Source organism: Pteronotus mesoamericanus, unplaced genomic scaffold, assembly GCF_021234165.1.
Source record: "Pteronotus mesoamericanus isolate MK-2021 breed Mesoamerican mustached bat unplaced genomic scaffold, CSHL_Meso_final contig_105, whole genome shotgun sequence".
In the NCBI taxonomy this organism is placed as follows: Eukaryota; Metazoa; Chordata; class Mammalia; order Chiroptera; family Mormoopidae; genus Pteronotus; species Pteronotus mesoamericanus.
The window spans coordinates 10,279,225-10,297,045 of record NW_026555006.1 but is presented as its reverse complement, the minus strand read 5'-3'; the positions used below and the strand labels follow the sequence as shown (position 1 = coordinate 10,297,045).

At 36.6% G+C, this 17,821-nt stretch overlaps 1 protein-coding gene across 1 annotated transcript in view; it reads left to right on the top strand.

Annotated features, from left to right (window-relative positions):
* Positions 1-17,821, top strand: part of CUNH1orf87 (chromosome unknown C1orf87 homolog) — a 67,630-nt gene that overhangs the window by 12,541 nt on the left and 37,268 nt on the right. Inside the window, 6 exon segments of the mRNA XM_054572550.1 lie at positions 4,453-4,564; positions 4,566-4,696; positions 14,959-15,097; positions 15,684-15,725; positions 15,727-15,951; positions 17,696-17,795. Of these exon segments, the coding sequence (XP_054428525.1) occupies positions 4,453-4,564; positions 4,566-4,696; positions 14,959-15,097; positions 15,684-15,725; positions 15,727-15,951; positions 17,696-17,795 (749 nt within the window).

Sequence of the window (17,821 nt, the reverse complement as noted above, 5' to 3'; positions counted from 1 at the left end):
CTTTCTAACCCTGAGACTTTAAGCTGTGGCAGAGAGTGGCACTAAAAGGCTGGTATGCAATGTGAGAGAGGAAACAATTGGGTAGTTTTCTCTACGTTGACTTATCACTCAGCAATATAATAATCCTTAATGGCTGCAGTTCCCAGATGACACTAAACTCTTCACTGTGTCCCTGAGAGCAGCAGCTGAGGTCAGAAGTACATATGAGGAAGCTAGCTGTGTCTCGCTTCGAAAGTAGTACTGATGGTGTTTTTTTAGTCTATTGAAATGGCAGATTTCTATTTTCAGTAGTGCAGGTAGATAGCCTACAAGCGTAGAAGAACTATGAGTTTGTGAACAGCAGAACAACCAATGTGTATTGATGAAATGTTTGTGCTAACAACAGACACATGTTGTTTCTCAGCTAGGGGGTCATTTTCATGATAATTTTAAGTTGCTATGTATGTATTTTAAAAGAAAACAGCTTTTACTTTGAACAGATTTAATAGGTTATTTTTGGTTTTATATCTCCTATGGTTGTTTTAACAGACAGGCAGATACATCACACATTTCTCAGGCAATTTTTTCCTGAGACTGCCCACAGAAAGATTTTGAAGGTGATTAAAGCAAAGATGATTTACGTCCCTTGGCCTCAGGAAAAGCTGACTCTCTGCCTCTGTGCCTAGTTTTGCCTGTAAATCCTGCATTACCCGCTCTGGTTGCCTTCTCCTCTACTTTCTGCTCCCCATGTAATCCCAAACCTCCACGGATCCTCTCCTGACTTTTCTACAGGCAGTAGGAACTTAGGTGCAATAGGGTAGATTAGGTTTAAATTCCAGCTGCACTACTGAAAAGCCAGGTAGAATTGGACAAATCAAACTTTCTGACTCTTAATGCCTTCATCCTAAAATGAGAATAATATCAGCATCTAGCTATAGGGTTGACCTGAAGATTAAATAAACTAGTGTGTGTAACTGGCTATAGTGTGACAGTCATGTGGTTACATGCTCAGTAGCACCATTATTTTTGCAACTACTGCAAACCATAGCTATTTCTCATTAAGTTTTTTTGCAGTAAAATTGGTGTGCAAGACTATATATATTTCAGCCCTGGCTGGTGTGGCTTAGTGGATTGAGTGCCGGCCTGTGAACCAGAGGGTCACTGGTTAGATTCCCAGTCCAGGCACATGCCTGGGTTGCTGGCGAGGTCCCCAGTATGGGACGCATGAGAGGCAACCACACATTGATGTTTTTCTCCCTCCTTTTCTCTCTTCCTTCTCCTCTCTCTAAAAATAAATAAATAAATAAATAAATAAATAAATCAATAAACATGAAGAATAAATACACAATAAAAAAAGACTATATATTTCAATTGTACAGCACTATAATTTGATATCTGTATACAATACAAAGTCTTCACCACTATACGTCTAATTACCACCCATCACCACGTAGTTAGTCCCCCATGCCCCTTCCTCTCTCATAACCACCAGTCCATTCTTTGTATGTATGAGTTTGTTTTTGTTTTGTTGTTTTGTTTTATTTGTTTAGTTTTTTTAGATTACCCATATAAGTGAAATTACATGGTATTTGTCTTTCTCCATCTGGCTTATTTCAGTAATTTCTGTTATGAATTTCAAATAGCACTAATTCTTTGTAACATTCACTTGACATTTACCTCTGTGCTCATTAGGTATGTTTCATATTATTTATAGAAATTTTACATCAATTTCTTTAAATACCTTATAGAAATATATCTATATACATATATATGTACATGTCATAAGTATACTCTCACTGAATTTTTATAAACATAATACTCCCATGCAACAAACATCCAGATAAAAAACCAATATCCCAAAGCCTCACCCCTCCCCCACCCCCATGGTATTCGCTTCTGAGCTCTACAACTCTTCAAAGGATAGCCACTATCTAGAAGCTATCTAGCTTCTGGAAGCAAGTTATACCAGTCATTATTTGTGTTACTTTTGGACAACCATATGAAATTTTTTCTTGAGGTCAGGGACCAAATATTATATATCTCCTCTCACTGCAAGAACTATTTACTAAATATACATGTCTTTCTTCTATATTCCCATCTTGCTCTGTTGTTATTTGACTGCACCTGTCTAGCAAAGCCCCAGCCCTGAATGTACCTCACTGCCTATCTTCTTTGCATCTCCACAAGGACTACTAGGCAATACTAGAGGGGAGCATTCACCTTCTCAGACTGATGCCACGTCACCATCTCCAGCCTTCGCTGACCACTCCCTTTCGCCCAGCCAACCTTTCTGCTTTTTCCGATCCACTGTCTTCTACCTTTCATAGCAGCTATCTCAAGCCACCTACCCTTAATCATACTTCCTGCTCCAGTACTTCCCTCTTGAGAGCCAACCGGGAACTCTATAGTGTATATCAAAAAGAAAATCCAAGCTGTCAGAATTTAATCTACATCCTATCACCAAATGTACAAATAAATTTGCCTACATTTCCACCTATCTCACTATTATCCAACCCTGAGGTTTCATTTCTGCCTCTGCTGTCTCAGTGCCACCCCATTTCACTTTGTCAGGGTTCATCTTATTTTATCGATGATATCCTCTCCTTTTCTCTGTCTCTGGCAGATTTTCACTGCTGGGATTTAAATGAGTTAAAGTCCCTACTACCTTTCAACAAGATACTAACAAAGCCCTATCTGAAACCCACATTGCTCCCCAGTTACGATCCCATCTCTCTCTCCTCTTGCAACCAAACTTCTTCATAGAGGTCTTTATACTTCCTGTCTTCAGTTTCTTGTCCCTGCTCTTTTCTCAACCCACTTCAGTCTAGCATCACCTCCATCACCTCACTGAAGCTTCTTTATCAAGATTCCTAATGGTGTCCTTGTGGCTTAAATCAATAGACACTTTTCAGAGCTTACCTTTCTCTCAAGTACCTGACACTGTTGATTATGTTTTCTCTCTAGAATCCATACTCCTGGTTCCCCATTACCTTATTGAGAATTTCTTCTAAATCTCCTCTTAAGACTCCTCTTCCCCCTATAAATGTAGGTGTTCCTCAAAATTCTTGCCTAGGCTTTCTTTCCTTCTCATGCTGCCATGACCAATAGGATTACTATAAAAAATAAACATGTATTTAAATCATTGCTTATGGTTTCGTTTTATTCAAATCAACAACATTGGGACAATTGTTTTATGCTCAGATAGCATGACATGCTTTAAAATAGATCCTTTTTACTGTACCAATAGTAACATCTAGAATTTATAGAATCTCTTCCAGATATAAGGCATAAATATTTTGAAATTTATTTTTCCTGATTATAAAATAATACTTTCTCATTAGAAAATTTAGAATAGCATTATAAGATATAATGATATAATATAATTGAATAGAGTCTAACGGAATATACTGGGTTTTACTACCCAGAGATAATTACTGTTTACTTCTGGCATATATCCTTCTAGATATACTATATACTCTCACCCATAAATACAGTTATACACCCATAAATACAGGCATATAACTATGCTGTGTACATAGTTAACATTGTATTTTTCACTTATTTGTATGAGTGGACATTGTTGTGTTATTAAAATTATTCCTATTTTAATGGCTCTATACAGTCAATCATATAAATATAGAATAAAATATTTAACATATACACCTACTAAATATTTAGTTTTTAATTTTTTCTTTTTTTCTTTTTTTTCTTTTTTATACCCCCTCCCCTGCACAATCACCACACTGCAGTCCATGTCCATGAGGGTATGGTTAAAGAGTTTCAACTTTCTGACTACTAAAACATTTTGTTGGGTTACCCACTATATTAATTATATTTATTTATGATACCATTAGCATTTTTATTTTCAAAAAGACTTTCTATATTTAAAATGGTGCCTGTAGTTGTTTTGACTTATAAGTCTTTAGTAATTAAACAAGGTTGAAAATGTTTTAAATTTTGTTTATTATTTGCATTTCTTTGAATAATTCCTATAAATTTTTCTTTTTGTTATATAATATTAAATTTAAATGGAGGGCTAATGAGAGAAAAAGAAGCTTCAAGGTGAGGAGTTGAAGACAGACAGAGAGCAGAACTGGAGCTGGCAAACTGCCTTGACTTTCTTCCTTTTGTAGTTACACACACTAAAAATACCTTTGGGACTTGTAAGCGAGATATGTGATAATCTATAGGGTTCATTTTTGACACTGCCATTACTTACAGTAGGAGTTTGGGAGCAGATGGGTAGATTATCTTTCTGAGTATAAGAAGAGGGAAGGAGAAAATAAAGCTTAAGGAAATAACATGGCCTCTCCATGGTAAATCATCCATAGACAAATAACCAACATTTACTTTTTCATTCCACCATGCTTGCTTACACTGTTCACACCAACAAACACCTTCTGTTTCTTAAGTCAGTCTAGTGCATGAAAATTTGCCCTGTAAGTAACAAAGTACAAAACCATTTCTTCACAGTAAGGAGAATGAGAACTTGAAGGCAGAAACTCAAAGAGTGCTCCAGAAATCTGTGACTGGTAATGCAAAGCAGATGAGCAGAGACCCAATGCCCCCCAGCTCTTAGTAAGCCCACTGGTCATCAAATCAATCAAGACCCAGATGATGTGGAAGAAAACAAGCACCCAGAGAAGAACAAGGAACCAGAGAACAACCAGAGACTCCTAACAGGGACACTCAGTAACAGATTTCTGGATGGCAGAGTGAGTGACAAATACCTGAACTTTTCTTGGTAATTGGCTAGTCAGGAAAATTCAGAGTTAGGATAGAAACGTAGATCTATACTAACACACATATGTACTAGTGATAATTAATGAATTTTGCATAAAATGCAATTAGAATGAAATTTTTCATTCTGAAATAAATTTTGAGGTCATTGTATATATTGCATCTTTGTTACTAGTTGAACTGGTCAATCTACTCTATGGCTCACTCAATTATGGTCATACAGTCGTAACTATCATTGTACATACAGATTTGGGGTAGGTTGGGTGGAGAGTGTCTGTCTTCTTTAATATTACACGGAGAGATCATTTCTTTCAAAATCCAGTGCAACCATATGTAGGTATCAAAAATTATCAAGCCAAAACTATCTGCATAGAAATCTTATCACTGCACTCTGTTAAGAATCAACCAAACAATGATCCACAACAAACTAACTTGATAATGATGAATCTAAATGATTAGTAATTTGTAATTAAAAAATGAGAATAGCAGCAATTAAAAACTGGATCCAAATCAAAACAAAACTAACAATTCATTGATAACGAAGAACCATTTCCAAAAATTGCTGGAATGGCAATTAAATGGCTACATAGAGTAGCAGGTTTGCAGTGCTGCCAAGCATTACGTGACAGCCAGATATTTTAGTGGAATACTGAATTAGATTCTGCAGTACACTCTAATATAACTATTTTTAGTTTATAATTTTAATATCCCCTACTAAATCACTTAGATACAAGCTAGTTTAGTTATATGAAAAAATAAAAGCATATGATTTGTGACTTTTGTTCATAAGAATTCTGAAAAACATCACAATTTGGAGTGGTTAACAACCCACTGATGGACCCCAGACCATTCTCTGAAAAGTCTACATGGACACTGAGGTCCAGAAATAAAAGTGACTCGTCCAAAATGTCAGTGGCATAGCCTATGCCAAAACTCAGGCTTCCTAATCTCCAGTTAGTGTGTTCTTTTGCTTTCTCTTTATGAGTCCTTGAATTTAGGACTTGGTTGGAGCAGAACACAATGCATCTACAGAGGTATAATAATCTATTATGAACTTCTAAAGACTTGAGTTTCTACCTAATTTTGACTCTGGCATTAATATATCTGTTGTTGCTCCCCAAGGATGACCTTGGTAAAAATATTATAGTTATAAAACACTTTACTGTTGCCTGATCGCTTTCAGATAAATTTTATCATTTGCTCCTTGGACTTAACCTGTGAGGTTATTTCTATCATTGTGGTAGAGATGATAAAACTGAGTCTTGGAAGAGATAAAGCACAGATAAGATGTTTACCCAGATTTTCTTCTCTTCTTTTCTCTTCTTAAAATTTCTATTGATGTTTCTAATTACAAGATATTATATGCTCATGTAGAAATTTTGGAAAGTGGAAGGAGAATATAATTAAGAAGAAAGAAAAACTCAACTGAAGAAAAACTGCACTATATTTCTTTCTCTTCTTTCCTCCATGAATAGATATAGAACAAGAATCATGATGTATATACTCTTTGTTATCCTGTTTGATACACTCCATACCAAAAACTCTGCCGCAGCATCAAACAATTCATCCTAAGCATCCTATATAATGGCTCTATGAGAGTCATACTCAGAATTAACACTTAGATAGCATTTACTATGTGCCAGGAGCTACCCTAAGCTCTTCACTTTTATTAACTAACGTACTACTCTCAAGCACTCGATGAGGTAGGAACACATTATCTTCAGTTCATAGGTGAAGAAACTAAGAAACAGAGAGTTCAAGTGCCTTGTCTATATCCTAAGACCGAGAATTGACAGAGCCACAAGTGAAGCCCAGGTTCTAGGTCCAAGCTATATTCATCCCTTCATAGGACTATAACTTGGTTTGTTTAACTGATCCTTTATTATTGGGAACTTAAGGCATTTTTAGTTTTTCTCTTATAAATAGAAATTTGCTTTTTGACACATCCCCTACCACAATGGGCTGCCCATTCTTGCTATAGACTCTGTATCAGCCACTGTAAGGGGTAGCATGTTCATTGGGTAAACTGTTCATGGACCTTCATAGCTCTGTAGTGCCAGAGGGAGATGATGTGCCCCACCCCACCCCCCAAAAAAAAACTCAGCAAGGTTTCTTGTGAGAGGCTCAGCAGGGCTAACACTCAACCACCAAACACAGCAAGGCCTCATGGGAGGTGTGGGCCTAATTGGTTCTGTCTGCCGAGTGTGTGGCACTGGCCTGCCAGATGGCAGCCACAGTTGCCTGCTGCAGAGACCCTCATTACCACCTTGACAAGTGGTAAATGAAATCATGCCTTGGTGGGGAAAAAAAAAACAACAATCAGAACTCCTTCCAGATCCTCATCCTTCACGCATAGATGAAAATAAGCTTTCCTGCGTGGTATGTAACAGAAAGAGTCGAGGGGCTGAATTTGCTCTAACAGAGAAGTTGCTGATAAAGATTGAGCTAACATGGGTGAGGATGGGCAAGTGTGAAAGTTTTTTCTAAATCACAGATCCAGTTTAAAGAATATCATTAATAGGAGGTAAGTACAACACAAAATGTTAAGCAAATCCATCATTTCATGTATGTAAGAACAGTAAGATATGTTAGAAATGAAGGAGCACAAACCTTCATCTCACAAATGAAGAATGAGCAGCCCAGAGAGCTTAGTGATTTGTTCAAGGTCTCACAAGTGAGGAACTTGGCTCTTCTGACCACCAGCCTGAGGATCTTTTTGTCTACAAATTCTTCTCCTTACATGCCTTTGAATAGATATAGATAGATATAGATATATACGTTGTTTACATTGTTTCTCAGAATCATCAGCTCTGCTTTCTCTCAGAAAATAAAAAAGAATGTGTGACTAGCAACAAACTCAGTAGCATGGTTTCAAAAATAAAATTAGAGTGTGCTTTTTATATCTGGAAGCATGAAAGTGAAAGTGTTAGTGTTTTAATTTTATTACTTATCACAGTTGATTGGTGGGTTTTTATTTTTCCCAACCCTTTTGTGAGTTTTATCTTGCTTGTTCTACACAATAGTTCTGTGAGGTAGGTAGAGGCACAGGATGTTATTCTAATTCTCAATAGATGAATAGACAGATGTCAAGGACATTTCCAGTTGACTGTGCAGTGATAGCTCAGATTCAAGATGATCAAAGTGAACCTTTGATCCTGCTCTTCTTCTTGTGGTCTGAGTCACATGGCTCTCCCAGTTGCATCAGCAAGAAACCTGGGCATGGTTCCCTCCTCCTTCTCCCTAACTCTGATACCCAACTAATCACCGAGCCCTTTAACTTCTACCACCTTTACGTCTCCCAAAACTGCCCTTTTACTTATGTTTCTTCTGCATCATCCTAGTTAGACCACCATTTTACCTCAGCAGGAAGATTTTTATTATCTTCACATTTGCTTTCCTTTTCTATGTTTCCCTCTCTGTATGGGTCAGCTATTATAATACTTCTGTGTAACAAATTACGCCAATACTCAGTGGTTTATAATGATATTGTAATTTATGCTCACATCTGCAGATGTGAGCTAACACAACATTCACTTATTTCACTTGTACTTTCCTAGGCTTGGCTCCAAACTGCAAATTTGATACGGGCCTGCTCTGTGTTTTCCTTATTGGTCTGAATCAGTGAGCTCTTCAAGGCAAGTTCTTCTCATGATAATGGAAACATTTCAAGAGGACAAACTCAACCACAAGTTCATTGATTGTGTCTTGTCCACTAAACTCCTGTTGGCCAAAGCAAGCTACATGGCAAAGGACAACTCTAATGGGTCACGGACATACATGTTACCTCTTTTAGGAGAAACTTTAAAACCACAGATCAAGTTTAACTCCTACTTAAAACATTTAAAACCACCAGTTAATTCTCATAGCCCTGGTATAAATTCAAATTTTTTGACATCATTTTAATGCAACTTTGTCCACTTTCTACTTCCTTCTCATCCCCACCTTTCACTAAACTGAACTTTAGTTTCCCAAATAGAGTTCTGTTCTCTTTTATCTCCTATCTTTTCCCCCACGCTACTACTTTTATGTGACATTCTCTTCACTTTATCTTTACTTAACCCTAATTGCACTGGGGTCTCAACTTAGATATAGGCTCTGTCAAAAGGCATCAGTGTCTGATCACCAAGACTGTCGTAAAGGTTTAGACATTTCTCGTTAAGTTTATGTCTAGGCATTTGATTGATTGATTTAGTTAATTTACTTATTCATTTATTTGCTATTGTAAATGGTGTCTTGCACTTTATCATCTCATTAGTTTTTTGTTTATAAATATGAAGTCTATTGATTTGTGTATATTAGTGTTATAACTCTGTTTTGTCAAATTATCCTACTGTTTTAGTAGTTTCTTTATTAGCTACTTTGAGATTTTATGTGTATAACCTTATCATCTGAAAACTGTTTTTCCTCTTCTTTTCTAATTATGCTTGCAACTGCTTTCTCTCATTTAATTACATTGGCTAATACCCCCAACATATTATTAAGAACCAGTGGAAATAAAACATACATTGAAGTAAGTGCCTTTCTTAATGTACTTCTGAATCAATCTATGTATGACCCTATAGTAGATGTCATCATACTACTTAAATAGGTTGTTTCCTTGTCAGTCTCCTTCAATGAGTCTGTAAATCCCTTGGGAATAATTTTGTCATGTTCATTGTTGTTTCCAAAATTCTCTCTCTATGTAGTAACGCAAAGCCAAATCTTACTTATGGAGAAAGGCTAGAGGCTTTCACATTAGTGTCTGGAAGAAGTCAATGTATATTTTATTTCCACTGGTTATTAATATTATGTAGGGGGTTTTAGCCAATGTAATTAAATGAGAGAAAGCAGTTGCAAGCATAATTAGAAAAGAAGAGGAAAAACAGTTTTCAGATGATAAGGTTATACACATAAAATCTCAAAGTAGCTAATAAAGAAACTACTAAAACAGTAGGATAATTTGACAAAACAGAGTTATAACATTAATATACACAAATCAATGGACTTCATATTTATAAACAAAAACTAGTGAGATGATAAAATGCAAGACACCATTTACAATAGCAAATAAATGAATAAGTAAATTAACTAAATAAATCAATCAAATGCCTAGACATAAACTTAACACGAAATGTCTAAACCTTTATGACACTGAAATATAAAACATTCTTAAAAGATACAAGAGTAGGGTTGAACAATGGAAAGGCAGAAAAAGTTATCATCAATCTCTATCAAAATCCCAATGATTTTTTTGCAGAAATATAAAAACTTATCCTAAAATTCGTGTGGGATCTCAAGAACAAAGCTGGAGAACTTTACTTCCTGATTTCAAAACTAATTATAAAGGTACAGTAATCAAAACATTATGGTGCTGGCATAAAGATAGACATATAGATCAATGGAACAGAATAAGGAATCTAAAATTAAATCCTCATTAAATGGTCAGATTATTTTTAGAAGGGTACCAAGATGATTCAAAGAGGAAAAGATGGTTTTATCAGCACATGGTAGTGGGAAAACTGAGTATCCATGTGCAAAAGTATGCGGTTAGACGCTTACCTACCACCATATACAAAAATTAACTCAAAATGGACCTATGAGTTAAATGTAAGATCTAAAATTATAAAACTCTCAGAAGAAAAAAATATGGCAAAATATTTATATTGAGTCTGGCAATAATTTATTAGGCATGACTCCAAAGGCAGAGGAACCAAAATACAAAATTGACAAATGGGATTTCCTAAAAATTTTTAAATGTTATTCATCATAAGAACTGTCAACAGAATAAAACTGACAACCACTGAATGGAAGGTAATCATATATCCAATAAGGGAATAATATCCAGAATATATGGAGAACTTAACAAGAAAACAAACCACCAGATTCAAAAATGAACAAAGGACTTGCATAGACATTTCTCCAAAGAAGATAAAGGAATGGCCAATAAGCACATGAAAAGACAGTCAACATAACAATTCATTAGGAAAATATAAATTAAAAATATATGAGATACCACCTTATACATATTAAAATAGAGATACTATCAAAAATAAAACAAGAAAAATATAAAATATCAAATGTTAGTGAGGATGTGAAGCAAATCTCTTGATAGGAATGCAAATGGTTATAACCATTGTGGAAAACATTACAGTGGTTTCTCAGAAATTAAAAATAGAACTACCATGAAAATTAAAGATAGATATCACTATTTTGTTTCTGGGTATACAGTGAAAAGAACTGAAAGAAGGGTTTTAAGGAGATATTTCTCTACACCCATGTTCATAGCAGCATTATTCACAGTAACTAAAATAGAGAAGCAACCTAAATGCCCATCAACAGATGAATAGATAAACAAAATGTGTATGCATACAATGGAATATTATTCATTGTAAAAGGAATAGCACTTTTCACATACGCATTTGATTCTGCCTGCAAATTTTCATAATTTCTATTGGGTTGGCTAAAAATTTCGTTTAGTTTTTTTCATACCACGGGTCCAGGAACACTTAGTTGTCTTTAACTTCACTCGAAACAATTTTGTTAAATTGTATTGTGACAGCTGTCATATCAGTGTGCATTTAAAAAACATAAAAATTGGTGTGTTTTTGTGCAGCCATCTTAATATTGAAGATGGAAGAAAAGCAATATTTTTGGTATTTTATGCTTTATTGTTTCAAGAAAGGTAAAAAACATAACTGAAATACAAAAACAGATTTGGGCAGTGTATGGAGAAGGTGCTGTGACTGACCGAATGGGTCAAAAGTGGTTTGGGAAGTGTCTTGGTGCTATTGGCATTTTGGCCAAATAATTCTTTGCTGTGAGCTGTCTTATGCATGGAAGATGTTAAGCAGCAACCCTGGCCTCACCCACTAGATGCCAATAGTGGGCAATAGCCGATATACTCAAAATATCCAAATCAAAAAAGTTATTGGTGAAAATGAAAAATATGTCTTTTATTTTATGGAAAATATTAAATGAACTTTTTGGCCAACTCAATATAACTATTTTAAAATAGTTTTATTTAAAAGCAATCTTAAAAAAAAATTGTTTACACTCCTAACATTTGCAAGTTCCAACACCCCAAGAAGAGTTACTAAATCTGTGTTAAACTTCTGTGCTTCATTTGTCCCAGTTTTTTTAAGGAAACATCATGAAATCCAACATTGCTTGGGAGTCATTTCAAACTATTGTGTTATCCCCAAGTGGTATTTTGTGACTCAAAGTAAAACAAGTAAGAGAAATCTATAACATCAGAGATTTTATAGGTACTCTGGCAACATGAAACATGGTGATTCTGGATGAGAATTTCCTATTTTACTTTCATTGGCACTTTGGGGACACTCCTTGCTTTTGAAAAATGATAGCCAAGATGATTTAATCAATGAAGGGACAAATATGAAACCCCACATGCACTTAACCTGAATAAGAAAGACATCATCAACATTCTGACACTGTTTCTCCATTTGTTCTTCAAATGTGGTGCTGTTCTTCATGCTGGGGGTCAGCAAGACACTGATAGTCTTGGCCCACACAGACTTTACAGCCTAGTTGTGGGAGAGACACAAAATAACAAATAAATACACAGTATAATTTTAGAATTTACAAAAGATTTAAATAAAATAGATTTTATTTTATTTAAAATAAATAAATAAAAAAGATTTATATAAAATACATTATATAACACATTCTTCATATCAGTCCAGGGAGAAATATTTTCCCCTTTAATAGATGAAACCATAAAATTTAGTCAGTGATGTCTAGACCAAAAGATTTTGAGGGCAAGAATTTTACCTGCCTTCTTCACTTGAACCTATTGAGCGATGAAAATAAAGATACTCAATAAATTTTGGTGTTTAAAAGAAGCAAGGCAAATATGACCAGCAACACTGAAAGGAAAAGAAATCAACAGAGACAAGAGGGAAGGGGGGGCAGGGAAAGGGAAGGGAAGGGGAAAGTCAAGGAACATATAGCAAGGACTCATGGACAAAACCAAAGGGGAAGAGCTGAGGGAGGGAAGGTGGGAGGGGGCAAGGGAAAGAGGGGGGGGAAGGCAGAGACAAATGTATTTAAAAAGTAAATAAATTAATTTAAAAAAATAAATAAATAAATAAATAAATGAGAGGGGCTAAAGGACACCTTGACCCCACTGCAATAATGAAGTATTGATAACTGCTTCTTCAGAGTGTTATAAAAGTATATCAAATTCTCAAGAGACAAAAAATACGTATATGTGGCAAAAATGGAAATATTTTATATTGCAAGTAATTTTCAAAGAAACATATTGTTCTGAACAATATGTTTGAAATAACTAACCAAACATTTTAGAGAATGAAACTGCTCTGTGGACTGAATGTGGAATCTCTCTCATCCTAAGGCAGTGGTGAAATGCACGGTTCAAACCTTATCTGCGCAATTTACTAGGGAGTAAACTCTGGACAGTTTTGATTTAAACTGTGCTCTGAAAGCATCCATCTCTCCGTTATGCACCTGTGGGCACCTATGAGACGTTCAATATTTAGTTTCCTTCTCCTGTACTTTCCCTTCTTCTGTTCTCCCTCCTCACCACTGAGCCTATTCAAATCCGTATGTAACTCACCTTTCAAGCCTAGATTTAAATGTCTTTGCTTCCAGACCTGGACCGCCAAGTCCAGCTTAGGGGGCTCCATGGACTGTTCTGATTGTGGCCTTCACTGCATGTTTTGCTGTCACATTTGCCTGCTGTGCTGCCCACTACCTGCAAGCTCTGTGAGAGCAGGGCCTGTGACAGTGCCTGGCCCAGACTAAGCAAACCATAAATATTTCTTAAATGAAGAAACAGAGTTACTTAATTTCTGCAAGCCTCGGCTTTCAAAATATAAAGGGGTGCTAATAGTATCCACCTGTAGGATTGCTGTAAGGATTAGACTGAATGATAAAGCACCGATAGGGTGTCCATACAGAGTGTGTGCCCAATAAATGTTTTGTTACTTTTAGGCCTATTCTAGAACTCTCTGCCACTCCTACTCACTCTGCCCACTCTAGAGAGATCTTAATTTTTTTTTTTTTGAGATGCTTCATGACTATAAAACATCTGTAGGTTGCTCTCCATCCTGATAGGTTATTCAACATGACTATAGATTGAGCACAGACTCTCAGTTTTCAGTGAACCCTTCTGATAATGTCTGCTTTCTATTACCTAATACTAAAAATTACCATGTACCTTGATTTGTGCCTGGGGTTTTATTTTAATCAGGTATAGTAAGGTGACAGATATAGAGATACTGCCTTTGACAGAAGGGTTTATTATTTACATTTTCCAGGAAAGGGGAGCCGACCATACCATGAAGAGCAGTCAGGAGGGGAGAAGCTGAGGGGGAAGCACAAGCCACAGCCTTTATAGGGGTTGCCATGAGAAAGGCAACGCAGATTAAGACTGGCTAATTTAAATAAACTCAGGGGGCTTTGGGTATTGGTTCCTAGTTGTCTAGTGTGTGGAACTGGGTTGATGTCAGGCAGGGGAAATACTGGCTTTGTGTGTGAGGGTTAGTTAGCTAAAGGAGGTGGTTAGGGATATGGACTCAGGCCTGGTTGGTCTGCATACAAAGAGTGTGTTAGCATGCAGCTGATCACTATCTCTAGAAATTAGTTAGGCCCGGGAGGGACAGACTCTTCCAGCCAGCCAGGCCCTCTAGGATGTCAAGCCATCATAAAGTACAGAAAATAAAAAACGTAATTAATACACCATACTCCAGGGCAGGAAGGAATGGGATTTTTATTATTGACCCCTGTTCCATTATTTATTCTATTTAACCTTTAGTAATATCACTCTTGGGATGTAATTATCTGGGTTTTTTGATCCCTCCTAGTCCATTCTTAACAAAGCTCTCAATTGCCTTTGCTACCATTCTTAAATTTGCTAATTAAAAGAATCTAAAGATGCCCTTATCTCTAATAAGAACCTTCCTTTGCCTTTAAACACTTTATGTTTGACCTAATTTTTCTCTCTCTACACATATCTCTTTTCTTATACAAATGATAAATTATCTAATTATTAATATATTTATCAAATGCTTGTTAATTACATAATGCTGAAAATGATATTGAGGCAAACTTTCTTCTTTGGGATTCAATGACCCATTGAATATATGGGCTAAAGTCATTTGGAACTGGGAATATATTTTAAGGAATTGGTTAGCTCACTCATATTCTCTTTTCTTTTTCCTTCCTCTTGCCCTCTTCCCTTCTGAGACTTACTATCATTTGTCTTTGTTTCTTTAAAACTCCCAACCAGCCAAATGTCCATTGCAGCTCTGCACCAACTGGAGACCAGTCCTTGTCCTATATCCATGGACTCCCCAGAAAAAAACTTAGAGACCGGTCCTTGGAACAGATGGCAAGGGGAGGCTCTGACCAAACTGAGGTGTGTATACTGAGAGCTGGCAAATGTGGATGAAGGGGTATTATTTGTTGACTATGTATTTTGATGTGGGGCAGATAATAAGACAGTCTGAGGATAGGTTGGTAGACACCAGACACCATATGTCTAATTGGCTTTCCAGGAAGCTTTCCTGGGGAGTTCACAGGAAAAACCTCAAATGTCTCAACTGAACATTTCATCCTCTTCCCATTTTTCACCTCCCAAATCTAATGGGTCTCTAAAATATGTTATTCTGAATTCTCATATAATCAAAAAAGTTATTTGGTAGAAGATAGATGATATACCTTAAGGAGCCTTCTAACAGAGTGTGTACTATGAAATGACTTGCTTCTTTTCTTCTGCAGGAGAAGGTCCTGGGGCATTATAAACTAATAACTTATCTGACACTTATCTTCAGGTATTACTAACTCATCCTATTCTAGGCTAGACCTGAGAGTGGATACTCTGATACCAACCTTGCTAGGCTTCTACTCCCTTGCATTGGCCTTCAGCCATCTTATTTCAGAGCTGTGTTAATTTGTTGTTGTTGTGGTGGTGGTGGTGGTGGTGGTGGTGGTGGTGGTGTCAGGATATTGGCCAAAAGCCAAATGGAACAACAAAAGAAGACACTCACTTTTCTTCTCACCCTGATCAGAAGAGAACTCAAGTCATGCCCCTTGAGTTCTGGCTTACTAGACAAGCTTCAAAAAGAGCTGAAAATCCTGGATCCTATCTCTTCAGGATTCCTCCTTCAATCTCAGCTGAGCCACCTCTTCTTGAGGCATGAAGTCCCTCTGCAGTTACCAACAGTCAAGATCCTCTGCCAGAGATTTTCTAGGAGTGACTCTGCTGAAATGGTATGGCCATCTTGCAATTTTGAATGCAAATTTCTTTTGTTTTACTTAAACCCACCAGAGTAACAGAATTAAAAGGCTACTTTCTTTCTTGAAAAATAACCTTTATGATTGACCTCCAACATACAAAGCTTGTTTATATTCATATGTGGAAATCTCTAGTTAGAATATACCAGAATAGAAAATAGATTTAGGTCTGTTAGTCCTGTTTAATTCTCTTTAAAAGGGCTTTCCTGCCCCAACTTTCATTGTCCACTCCTAACACTTCTGGGATGGTTACAGATTCAAGATAATGGGTGCACTTCAGGCCATTTACAGGCTGAGCAGTCCGTAAACTCTGAGGTAAGAATGGAGAACTTGACCAAAATGTACGTTAGTCCTTAGAGAGTTAGAGAATGGGAGGTATCTTTGAAATATAACTCACATCCATCAATTTACTAGTTAAGAAATGGAGACCCAGAGGGGCTAAGGAACTACTCATGGCTAAGGAAACAGAGAATTAATTGTAGGCCCAGGGCTGAGATGAAGGTCCCCCAATACACAGGCAGGTTCTTCCTCAGCTTGTACTTCCCAAGCTCACACTTGTGAGTAAATACAAAATATAGTCCATGTTTGACCAAATTCAGGAAATTAGAGGAAAATGTCCAAACAGGAAGAAGTAATAGCAAAACCAGGCCAAAACTAACCTCATAAGGGTAGTCTGAGGATTTAGTAACATAATAGGTGCAAATTACCTGGTTTCATTCTGAGCAGCTAGTAGGCACACAAATAAATGTATGTTCTCTCTCCTGCCCATCTTAACCCTGCAAAAATAAAATTAGTTGTGTATTTATGAGAAGTTCTTAGCAATATAATGACAGCTTATTAGTACAACCTCTGTGAATCTTTAGTTCAATCAAATTTTCTGGTCTGAAACATAGTTTATATCAGGGACGCTATTGAGTTTCTTTCCCGCTCTGCTACCCACCCCACTGCCCTGGAGTTGTCTGCCCACCACAGACCCTAGCATGCCATCCAGCCCAGCAATGGAAATGGACATTTCTTTAGTCCTGTCCGATGTAAAAATTTAGAAAAACATTTTTAAAAGCTTTGATTTTTTTTTTCACTTAGCCTAGTAAGTAAGGCCTTGTCCTCAAATAATCTGAATATATCTGTTGAATATGAGCATATATTAAATATAATAAGTATATAAGAGACGTGAGAGCGAGATGAAGAGAGAGGCTCGAGCCTAAGTTATGGTGTAGTAACAAGTAGCCCCAAAATCTCAGTGGCTTAAAACAACAAAGCTTATTTTTCATTTACATTATATTTCTGTAATGAGTTAGCCACAGGCTCTTCTCAGTATTATCATTATCTTTACTCCAAAACCCAGGCTGATGAAGCAGACACTCCAGAATATTTTTGGACATATGTCAGAAGGGAATAAAGAGAGCTCTGGAAGGTCTCATGCCAGCAGTTTAACCTTCAGCCCAGGAGTAGCACACGTTCCACCTGCTTATATCTCATTTGGCCAGAATTGGTCATGTGGTCCTACGCAAACACAAGGCAACCAGGAAGTAGTTTTACTATTTGTCCAGCAGGGACAATAATAGGAATATTTGGTGAAAAGCACTAATAATTATTATATTTTTAAGCCGCTTTAAATCCTTTTAATGGTAAAAGATTTCAAACACATTTTATTTCAGCAGGCCTCTTTTCCTTCCATGTAAACTAAATGAGGATGTTCTGTTATATATTGTATTTTCAGGTGAACTATGAAAAGCTACTCTGCTTTTTAAAAGTTGCAGCTTCAGATGATCCACAGCAAAGCAAAAGAGTTGTGGGCAGCAACCTGAGGAAAACTGAGGGTGGTAACCATCACAGCAAAATGTAC